Source organism: Podarcis raffonei, chromosome 2 (genome assembly GCF_027172205.1).
Source record: "Podarcis raffonei isolate rPodRaf1 chromosome 2, rPodRaf1.pri, whole genome shotgun sequence".
NCBI lineage: Eukaryota > Metazoa > Chordata > Lepidosauria > Squamata > Lacertidae > Podarcis > Podarcis raffonei.
The window spans coordinates 70,212,547-70,223,878 of NC_070603.1; the positions used below are offsets into that span (position 1 = coordinate 70,212,547).

An 11,332-nucleotide genomic window follows, 5' to 3' on the forward strand; every position below is an offset into this window, starting at 1 on the left:
TAAGAGCAAGGCAGCATCATTTCTCCTCCAAAAGATGACACACTGGTAGGCAGCAAGACATTACGAAGGAATGCCATGAACATGACAGGCAAAGAAGCAACTCCAATTGATGTCAATAGAGGAAAGTGACCTTGGAATACCTTCTTACACCAAGATGTCATGCTAGAAAGGAGAGGCATAACAGGAGTAGAATGGATTCAGTCACTCACTATGAAATATCAGCCCTTCTAGGAAGGCATCACTGGATACAGAACTCTCCTTAGAGAGGCAGTATTAGAAGGAAAAACCCAGGCTCCAGCTGGATTACATTTGCAGTTCACATCAGCCCAGAGAGGCCGGCACACTTTAAGGTGTAATATTGGACAAGTTCAGGGGTGACACACGGCGTGTTGGAGTGTTATTGGCAGATAGTGAAGACGGAAGCAAGAAAGGTGTGGCAATCTCTGTGGACGAGGTCTCCCCTTGATTTCGTAACTGTAAGATTTGCCGCAAGAGGGCCTTCCCTTCTTCTCTTGTCTGGAAGAGAAATGAAGTTGCATGAGCAAAGAGCAAGCACAGTGCAATAACTAGAAAGGGGGCACATGGGTGTTCCTGTGCAAAGATCAGCCATTCTGAATTGCAATCAAACTTGTGGTTCAATGTCAGATCTAGCAAGCCTTTAGATACTGCAAATCCCATGATATATTTCTCCCTGAAATGGCTACTCCAGCAAACTATTCACCAACTCTGGGGTGGGGAACCTCTGGCCCATGTGCTAAATTTAGTCTGCAAAACTGTTTTCTCTAAACCATGCCCACCTGTCCCATACCCAGTGTCCTATGTGACATCAGGTGTGGAGAACTTAGAGACATGGCTTTGTCAGCTGCACAACCAAGTTTCCCTTTAAGAAAGCTGGCTGTCAAGCATTTGGGAAGTGCTGAACAATGAAACTTTGACAGGTGAGGCAGGGCAACCTACCTGTCAATCATCTGATATCACAATGCCACCCACCTGTCAAAGTTGGCCCAATGGGGTGGGGAACATCTGGCCTGCTGTGCCAAAAGGATTCCCCATGCCAAACCAACTCATCAACAGGATTCTAAATACTTTATTTCCTGTTCATGCTTTCTCTTTATCTATTTCAAGGGCAAGCTAACCTGCAGGCCATATAAAGCCCACTAAGAGGTTTTTGGGTAGCCTGCAAGCACATATCTGCACATTTTCATGTTTTATCCATGTAACTAGCAACACATTTCTTACCAAGCAAAAACTAGCTACCTAAGTCAACCTCCATTTCCACAAGGAATAAAAACTTTTTAGCAGATTTCCTTACTTGCTTTTCACAAAGTTCTTGTCATGATCTGGTGTATTATTGATTGGTTCTATTATTAGAGGTAGATGGGTGAGCTCTCTGACAATCCTGAAGGATTTAGATTGTTGTTCTAGAAAAGAGTTGGGCTTTCAGTCTCTCTTTTAGGTTCTTTCAAAATCCTGTGTAAGTATGACTTAACACATGTGTGGCCTCAAACCATTATAGCCATACTCAAGAGTGGTCTCAATGGTGGCACTGTGGGTAGAAGCAGGCATGGGACCCAGTGAAGAAGTCCACAGATGATGTGTTGGCTACTCACGTCATTGAATGCACAGCATTTCTGTGCACAGGCTGAGGCTTCATCCCAGAGTTTACACTTGAAATAATATTGAGCCAGGTAGCGGAAGGCAGTGCTTACTTCCAGGTGCTCCACTATCTCCTAGAATAGAACAAAGGTATTTATTGTTTGGTTCAGGGTAAATTCATTTCTTATATCAAGATTTAGTATTAACCTGAGAGAAACTGAGTATTTACAACTTTTTATTTACAAAATCCAATTTAAATACAATGTTTTTCTTTTTTAAAAAACAACATCAAACACCTGTTTTTATCCACTTTGTATATCCTTCACTCTTTCATTCCCAAAATCATTTGGAACTGACTCACCCCACAAGAATAGATATCTTGTATGTATTTGATATAGCACTGAGCAGCTTGCTCCGATTCATTCAACTGTTCATGAAGCCTGGGAAAGAAGAAAAAAAGGCAAAAGTGTGTTCTTGCTTACAGGATAAGACCACCACTATAAGAGAAGAAGCTACCTCTTGTCCACTATAAGAATTCAGTATGTAGTTGATGGGATTATTCTAATAACAAATGACATGTTTTGGAGTAAGCCTAGGTAGCCTATCAAATGTGAGCTGCATTTATGGGGGGAAAGACATTAAGCAATGTCTTAATCTCTGCGCCTGTTACTCACAGGTATTTCTCAGGGGTCATTTTCATCAAGGTATGCACACATCCCATTTCCATACTGTAGCAATTTTTGTTTTATATTTATTTTGATATACATAATAAAATACTTTTTATACTTAGTTTATGTGTAGCCATTTAATTATTGCCAGAACCTGTATGAACGCACATTGTGTGACTCACCAAGAACACATGCGGATACCAAGAACTATGGAAAAACCCACTAGTAGTTATCCAGAATATTGCTGCCATAAAGGTCAAAGATAATCTGGAGTACTTCCCCTAAATAATTTCCTGGGATCACAAGGACTAAGAGCTATGCAGAAAGACAGGAAACATCCACATCATAACGTCTGCAGACTAAGATTTCAGTCCAAAAGGCAGTGGTCAGATAAGGAGGTTTTGCCAATCTATCCAAGAAAAGCAATATAAAACTACTACTTACTTTGCTAGTTTCACCAGTGCCATTTTTTCCACATCTCCAACAGCATAGGCTCTCCAATAACACTGTCAAGAAAAAACAACAAATGCAAAAGTGTCTAGTCCAGAGTCAGAGGCAAAGGTGATATTGCCTACTATCCTGCCTAGCAGAGATGAATGAATAGTATGAAGCACATCAGAATTAACATAATACAAGACTATAGGAGTGATAACTCCAAAAACCTAGCTCCAAGTTTTGGACAATATTTCCCTCTTTTTGTCGAACAGAGGATGAAGAAACAAAGCCATCCGAAGATCTGATTGCTATTATTACATGGAAGAAAAGTGCAAACAGAATAAAAGCTCAGTTCTGGAAACTGCTCAATTTTTAGCACTTTCCCCCAGTACCTATGTTCCAGCTACATAACCTACATTCACCAGTCCATTCTCAAGAGGCAATGAATGGACAGAGGCAATTCAATTGTTCTGACAAAACAGCACAGCAGAAATACACTAGCATTCCCTTTATCTGGTTCAGGATAATCCCCACTGCTGCCACTCAAATGCAAATCCATGCCCCGCCCTACCTTTTTGGCTTCCACTAGCTGATTCAATTTCTCGTAACATTCTCCAAGAGCCACCAGCATACGGGAATCATTGGGCCTGTGAAAAACATGAAACTATCAGCTGGCTCACAAAAAGACCGAATAAGCTCAGACTTCTAAAGCTACCTAAAACCCAATGAGCACTAAGCCTCATTTTTAAATCTAAGAGCACAACAGTCTTTTTTTTTTTTGGTCTACGTCCCAAAAGAAGAGATTAAATCAAACACTTAAAACCCAGCTGTTGGGACTTGTTATGATTTCAAAATTGAATTTTAAAATTTGGATTATCCCATGCACCCTTCCTTTAACTGTAGAGTAGGAAGAGTCTGGGAGCAATGGAGAGATACGGTGAGCTATATTAAGTGCCAAATTCTCATTATTTTTTTGCAAAAGTAAAGATCAGATTATCTTTTAAATGACAGTTAAGATCCCCTGCCTCTGGTCAATCTCAAGTCTGAACTGAAACATTAGATTTTGTAATTTGCAGGGCAGCCATGGCAATGCACATCCCTATCTCATTTATAGCAAGCTGACTCCATACACTGATAACGGCAGCTACTAAAAAGAGTTACACACAAGGACAGTATCTATACTGGGCAGTTTTACCTGAGTTGATGGGCCCGCCGATAGTAATAGAGACAGTAAAAGGGCATCTTGAGGATCTCATATGTTTGCCCCAATCCGTACCATGCTCTGTAGTCTCTTTTATTCACTTCTATGGCATGTCTAGAAGAGAGAAAGCTACAGGAATTCTTTGAAAGAGTATACAGGTATACGGCACAAATGGAGGTAAGATCATAACAGTCTGCATTTGTTCAACAAGAAAGGCACAAGCAGAATCAATTAGGAGAGTAACGACAATAGAAAAAGATCTTGTTAAAAGTACTCCCCACCCTAGGTGGAAACAGAAGTAAGCCTTTTTTGGAAGGCATCTGCACACGCACCTATATGCCTGAATAGCTGCTGATGTGTTTTTCATTTCCATATATTCGTGTCCCATGAGGGTCCATGCTCCAAGGTATCGAGGATTCAGCTTCAACGCTCTCTGGAAGTAGAGAGCTGCTTTTTCATGCTGTGAGCGCAAACTATAGTAGTTCCCTATGGCAAAAGCACAATGAAAAGTGAGCAGAGAGCAGCCAGAGACTGTGAAACAACAACTCTACTAACACTCTTTCATGTGAAAGAGGATCATGTCCTGCAGCTTCCTCCCATCCCTCTTCAAGCAAGGAAGGTCTCTCACCAATCACACAGCAGGTCTCAACACGGTACTTGTCAATCTCACATAGGTTGTGGGCCAAATAGCTCAGTTCAGGCTTCATACTCTAGTGGGATAAAGGAAAGTGGTAAGCTTAAGGATAGGAGCCAGTGGGTGGGGGTGGAACTGCAGGGATGGAAACACACTCTTGTAACACCACTGCATGAAAAAAAGAAGTATCTGCATTTCAAGCCACAAAATCAGTCACTAGGTTGTCTGAACTAGGAGAGTCCAACAAGAACAACAAATCTTGGGATGTTTGGAAGTCATCAGCAACAGGGACTACCAAAGACCTGGCAATTTCATGCAATATCCAGAATAACTTCACAAACCATTTCGAGGCAAGTGGAACATCTCCCTGTAGCAAATGTTTCCTGATTCTGTTTGCTGTTATATTCTCTCACTTGATAGTGCAATGCTGTTATTTCCTTACAGACCAAATTTCCCTACTGGGGTTTACCGCTAAGAAAACATTAAGTTTAAGGAATATAGACAGAAAAGTTCTGTACACAAACTGAAGGATTGCGAGCAATTTAAGGTTGAGGTAGGGTCATATGCAGCAGCGGCCAGCATGGTAGTATAGGAAGTGACTGCCTACCTGGCTCCCCAATGCAATGCATCGCTGCCAGTTACCAAGACGTCAGGCAGCAGGGAACTCAGCACAATACAGACAGAGCAGCTCAGCCAATCCAATGCTCCTCCCACTGTGCCAAACTCCCTGCTCCCTCCCACTCTCCCTTTCAGTAACATGGCTTTGGGAAGACTGCTAAGCAATTCCATCCTGCCCACACCACCCACTACTCAACCTATAATGTAATTCAGATTAAGGAAAAAAGTACGCACCCTGACATAGAGCAGATTAGAGAAGGTGTCCATATTTTCTATCCTGTAAGGGTCTTGTTTTCTTAGTTCATTGAAGATGGACAAAGCTTTATCAATATCTGAGGAAAGAGAAAGGCAGGCACTGAGGAAAAAAAGCAGGAAACAAAACACCAGAATGCCCAAATCTGGAAGGATTCACTGACCTCTGATATTGTGATAGGCCACTGCAATCTGAGAGATAATGTAGGTGCTCTTTGAAAATCCTGCATCAATAAGACTCTGGTACTTCTGTAAGGCCTCATCTATCAGCTGTAGCTCTGTGTAGATGTGTGCCAGGAAGAACTCCTTTATCCAGGTATCTGGCAAGGACAGGAACTTCAGCTGGCAACAACCACAAACAAAGAGGGACACATTTAGAGAAGCAGTCTACAGCAGCCCCCAAGAACTGTAGGAAAGGTTACAACATGGGCTCGGTTCTCTCCACCCACTCAATGGAAAGAATGCTAACACCTCCAAGTGCTACTGAATTACTTAAGATTTGCTGGCAAATTCAAGTATTCCAAATCAGAAAAACCACCAAATACTGTATTGACCTCATGATAGTTCATGGATCAAATAGTACCAGAAAATAGTGGCCGGATCTGAATTTATATCCTGCCTTTCCTCCCAAAGAAATCCAGGGCAGCAATCATCACACACCTGCACCCAAGAATCCCGCAAATTACCATTTCTTTGTCTGTGATCAAGTTACAAAGCTCCAGCCAGGCCCCCCAGTGCAATGGTAAAACATGGGTAGCTTCAACAAATACATCAATGGCCTCTTTCACCAGGTCCAGCTTTCGCAACACAACTCCATACCTAGGGGGGTACAGAGAAAGAGTAAGAGAAACACTACTAGGGCAAGAGCCTATGCCATCCCCATGCCCTAGTCTGACATTTTGTGTGGTGAATTGCATGCACACAAACATACATGTAATGGGTATGAGTTACTCGTGCGTAAACTGGTGCTTCTCTAGGCTAATTTGCCTGGTTAAACCTTTCTGACTGCACAGCCCCTTCTCATCGTGGCTGCTTCAGTCGCTAGCAGAATCCGTCAGTGGGCGTTTCTTAAACCTCTTCCAACATAAAAGCTGTTTGACACCCAGTCTCCTCCTCCTCTCACTGCGCGGGAGTCTTCTGCGCAGGGAGGGCGTGGGTAACGGAGGACCTGTGCTCTCCTCACTGATGTCCAGTGAAGAGTCCTGGAGCCCTCTCTCCGCTTCCCCCATCTGCCCCCCCTTTATCCCTGGTGTTGTGCTGATTTGCTTCCCCCTCTATTGAGCCGTTTCTCCCCCTGCTGCTAGGTCCTTCGCCCGCATCATCTGGGAGCCTCCCCTTCGCCTCTCGCTCCGATGTCAGTTCCCTGACAATACAAGAATCTCTATTCATTTCACAATCCCAACTTCATCATACCTGGATGTAAACATATGGCTATTCCCTCCAATATGTCATTAGTACATCACTTCAGTGCTTACAGATAAAGGCCAAATCCATCCAGCTCTCTGGCTTTGCGTTTCTTGCTAAGCTCTACCCGTAGCTCTCTTAGAACTTCATTCTTCACCTGCCCCTTTTCCAACGGACCTGTAAACAGAGTAATCTATTATTTGGTACCATTAGCAGTACGTATTTATAAAACCATTTTTACGTGTTTATAAAACCATTTTTAAATATTGTACTGTAGTAGGGTGGTACTATTGCAAAATGTTTTGAGGGCTACTGCTTTAGACAGATGCTAAACTAGCTCAAATACAGAACAATGTATGATGGGGAAAGGGAAGTTGATTTAACAGTTAAATTTTGCTCATGTTTTGCATTTTCTTTTTTTAAAAAATAAAACAATAGTTAAAGAAAAAATAATTTGCAGTCTTGGAAACAGTAAATCAAGCGTCAAAAGCCAAACTGGAGAAAGTTGTGTGTTGGTTTCTTACCCAGACTATCCACTGTCTCATCATCCTTCTTTTTTTCACCTGACTGCAAACAAACAAATTTTTAAAAGAATTTTAAGAACCAGCAATTTTCTATCATGAGACGTTCACTGGACATGGGTCCAGCTACTAGAAGCAAAAAGAATAAAACTTCACTTTCTAGATATATCACATAATCTTTATGAAGAGAGGGAGGAAATCAAGGAACGGGAATTGATTTATCCTATTAACTCACCAGGTACCTGGAGTACATATATAGGAAATAGGCCTTCTGGCTCTTGCAGCCCCGGAGGAAGTAAGCAGCCCTGTCATACTCTTTCAGATCAAAGTAAGATTTAGCAAGGGTGTAAGCATCCAAGTCACAAGCATCTTCCTAAGGACAAAAAAAAAAAAGTTAAATTCCAATGTAATGAATTCCTTAGACACCTTCTTCTGTCAAGTAACAAAAGCAAATGCTTTTCTTGCTTTTAGTTTCCACTGAAAGACAAAATACAGGGTTGAAAACAGCAGTTCTCAAATAACGTCTGGTTGACCAAATTCCTATTCTCTAATAAAGTATGAGCTTCTCTGAGAATAACAGAAAATCAGTTTAATTTTATGATATTTTAAGCCTTGATGACAAGAGAGCAAAGGGGAGGGGATTAAGCCCACACAAGCTAAAAAGAAGGGATCCTAAGAAAGCAAACTGGTTGCATTAAAAATTGTTTGCCTGGCAAGTGACCCTAGCACTGCTAGAAGCAATACTGGGAACCAAGGGTCCTCTAATCTTTGCATTGCAGCCCTTCCCTCCAGCTCAGCTACAAAGAACTGAGCATTAAATAAATGTGCACCTCTCTCATCCCTTCCTTAAACAAGTAAAGCCTTCAAGTGGATAAGAAATGCAAACTGACTTGCAAATGGAGGCTGCTTGTCTTTTTTCTAAGCATTACTGTTTCCAATTGCCACAACTTTTTAAAGTTATGATTTTCTAGGATACCACATCAGAGCAGCTTCATCCGTTTTATATGTTGCAAAAACAAGCCCTCCTCCCGTACGTACCTCTGTGAGTTCAGGTGCAGGAGGCAGCTCATTAAAGGGCAGAGGGTCCAGGGCAAAAGCCAGCTCTGAGGCCCTACAACAAGAAAGCCCACTGCAGCTTAAAAAACACCACTTTCTGCCAGTCTGGCTCACAATACAGTGGTCCCTCAGCTTACAAATGCTTCGGGTTACAAACACTTCAGGTTACAGACTCCGCTAACCCGGAAGTAATACCTCGGGTTAAGAAAATTACCTCAGGATGAGAACAGAAATTGCGTGGCAGCAGCAGGAGGCCCCATTAGCTAAAGTGGTACCTCAGGTTAAGAACGGTTTCAGGTTAAGAACGGAACTCCAGAACGAATTAAGTACGTAACCAGAGGTACCACTGTACTCATTACATACAACAGGGGAAGGGAACCTTTTTCTTTACAAGGGCCATTTCCCCTCATACGCAACTTTCCGGGGGCAGCATGATGCTGGGGTGTGGGTGGGTGTGCGCACATGTGTGTAGAGGCAAAGAGTGGAAGGCACAACTGATGTGATTCTCACCTTTGTACAACAGGTAGCCTCCTATGTTTCCAGGCTCACTGCATCCAGGCAAAAACCCTTGAGGACACAGAGGAGGGCCATGGTAGTGTGTAGCCTGGGGAAGAGCCATAGCCAGCAGGCAGTTTCAAGAGCAGGACACAGCAGCTTGTGAGCTGCATTTGGACCCCAGGACTAAGGTTCCCCAACATGCACAATAGCATGCACAGACTTCCCATACACAGGGCCGGATTTAGGTTTGGTGAGGCCCTAAGCTACAGAAGGTAATGGGGCCCTTTATATGTCCAGCTGTCCTTTGTCAACAACAAATTGTTGCTGTTTTTTGTGTTGAATATATGCTATATGGTAATTTATGGACCTAACAGGTCCATACACAACACAAAACACTGTTGCTGTATGTAGGTTTTATTTTATTTGTTTTTAGCTTGTATTTTGGAAATGTACATCCAGTTTTTTTTATTTAATTTTTTTGGGGGCCCTCAAGCGAGTGGGGCCCTAAGCTATAGCTTGTTTAGCCTATATGTAAATCCAGCACTGCCCATCCATCCTCACATGGCAGGCGGCCTGCAGCCCGATATAGCTGGCACTTCAATGTGCACATTGTGCACAGACCCATCATAAGCCATAATACTTAAGCAACCTTAGTAACTAGCAGAACGGCGTTTCCCCAAAATAGCCAGCCAGCCCCCTACTACAATTCAGCTGTGCAATAGCCGGATGACACCTGGCCATGCCCAAGAGTTGGCAAGCGGCGCGCAGGCTGCCGAGTTCTTTTATTTCTCGCCCTTCCCTACGGCGACAGCATCCCGTCGCCCCAGAGCGCCCCTTGCAGCCTGCGGAGCCCCCGTTTTGCTGGAGACCCTGCACGCAGCCCTCCCGCGACTCGGTGGAGAGCACGCGCAACCCTTTCTCCGCCGCCGCCGCCTCACCACTTCCCGCTGTGCTGCAGGCCGCGCTCCCGGCTCCGCTCCGCCACGTCCAGCAGCTGCTTCTTGATCCCGCGCAGGTCGGAGAAATCCGCACTGGTGGACCCGGCCACAACCGCTGGCGCCGTGGTTGTCGCCGCCATCTTCCCGCAGACGCAAGCGCCGACCAACCAAAGCCAAGCCTCGCTCCTCGGCTCGCGCGCGACGCAGCCCCGCAACCCTATTGGAGGACGCGGCTCGGCTCCTTCACGCGACCTTCGACTAATGAAAACCGGAGGCCTGGAACTCCTGCTCCCTGATTGGCCGAGAAGTGACAGCCTGGAGGAGGCGCGAGTGAGATAAATTCCGAGCCCGCCGATGGTTCTTCCTCCGCATTCCTCTCCTGCAGGATGAGTGTTGTTGCTCTAGCAGGGGTAGGCAAACTAAGGCCCAATCGCCTTCTAAATCCGGCCCGCGAAGGGTCCGGGAATCAGTGTGTTTTTACATGAGTAGAATGTGTCCTTTTATTTAAAATGCATCTCTGGGTTAATTTTGGGGCATAGGGATTCGTTCATTTCCCTCCCAAAAAAATATAGTCCGGCCCCCCACAAGGTCTGAGGGACAGTGGACTGGCCCCCTGCTGAAAAAGTTTGTTGACCCCTGCATGGCATGCAGCAGTTTGAACTAGACACCTGCTCCACAATTTAGGGAGCAGATTAGAGTATGTTTATCCTGCCTACGTCTTGGTAAAAATTGGTGCAATACCTCGGTATTTATTTCCTTGCATTTCCTAGATATAAGGAAAACGGGTATTTGTACAACATGAATGTGCAATCGGAATGGGCCTAAAGTTCTGTCTCCTATTCCTTTGCAATCCTAGAAACCTAAAAAAAATACCCAAACACTGCTGGTTTTTGCTTACTGACAAGTGATTGATGGATGCACAGTGTTTTTCCGTCCAGTAGATGCACACCCATAAGCTGTTCCTTAGAATTATTGATTGTATTGCACATAATCGTTGAATAAATCTGGTATTCTATGAAACACTTGGTGCTTTGAAGTTGTAATCCTATGACGCTTTCCTGGGAGTAAATCCCATTGGATTTAGTAGGATTTATTTCTGAGTAGACATACATGGGACGCGGGTGGTGCTGTGGGTTGAACCAAAGAGCCTAGGGCTTGTCGGTCAGAAGGTTGGCCGCGACTGGTTGGCCGCGACTGGGTGAGCTCCCGTTGCTCGGTCCCTGCTCCTGCCAACCTAGCATTTTGAAAGCATGAAGTGCAAGTAGATAAATAGGTACTGCTCCAGCGGAAAGGTAAGCGGCGTTTCCGTGCGCTGCTCTGGTTCACCAGAAGCGACTTAGTCATGCTGGCCACATGACCCAGAAGCTGTATGCCGGATCCTCGGCCAATAAAGCAAGATGAGCGTCGCAACCCCAGAGTCGTCCATGACTGGACCTAATGGTCAGGGGTCCCTTTACCTTTAGACATACATGAACCTGGATGATCCTAGTCTTGTTATTACACACACAGCC

At 44.2% G+C, this 11,332-nt stretch overlaps 1 protein-coding gene across 1 annotated transcript; it reads right to left on the minus strand.

The window, feature by feature from the left end:
• Positions 1–213: 213 nt before the first annotated feature.
• CDC23 (cell division cycle 23) lies at positions 214–9,998 on the minus strand. Its single transcript, XM_053377302.1, has 16 exons — positions 9,822–9,998; positions 8,368–8,440; positions 7,565–7,702; positions 7,333–7,375; positions 6,880–6,985; positions 6,091–6,223; positions 5,569–5,746; positions 5,387–5,484; positions 4,529–4,610; positions 4,233–4,386; positions 3,895–4,014; positions 3,271–3,346; positions 2,709–2,770; positions 1,958–2,036; positions 1,611–1,730; positions 214–516 (listed from the first exon to the last, which is right to left on the minus strand). Exons 1-16 carry the CDS (start codon positions 9,959–9,961, stop codon positions 346–348), a joined length of 1,773 nt encoding a protein of 590 aa, XP_053233277.1. The 5' UTR covers positions 9,962–9,998; the 3' UTR covers positions 214–345.
• Between the last annotated feature and the right edge of the window lie 1,334 nt (positions 9,999–11,332).

Bases quoted from the DNA above. Each gene is read 5' to 3' on its own strand.
- CDC23 (XM_053377302.1), bottom strand. From the start codon at position 9,961: ATGGCGGCGACAACCACGGCGCCAGCGGTTGTGGCCGGGTCCACCAGT. The intron at 6,224-6,879 runs GTAAGCACTGAA...GTACCCCCCTAG, and splicing joins GATGGATTTGGCCTTTATCT to GTATGGAGTTGTGTTGCGAA. The intron at 4,387-4,528 runs GTGAGAGACCTT...CTTTTGCCATAG, and splicing joins TGAGACCTGCTGTGTGATTG to GGAACTACTATAGTTTGCGC.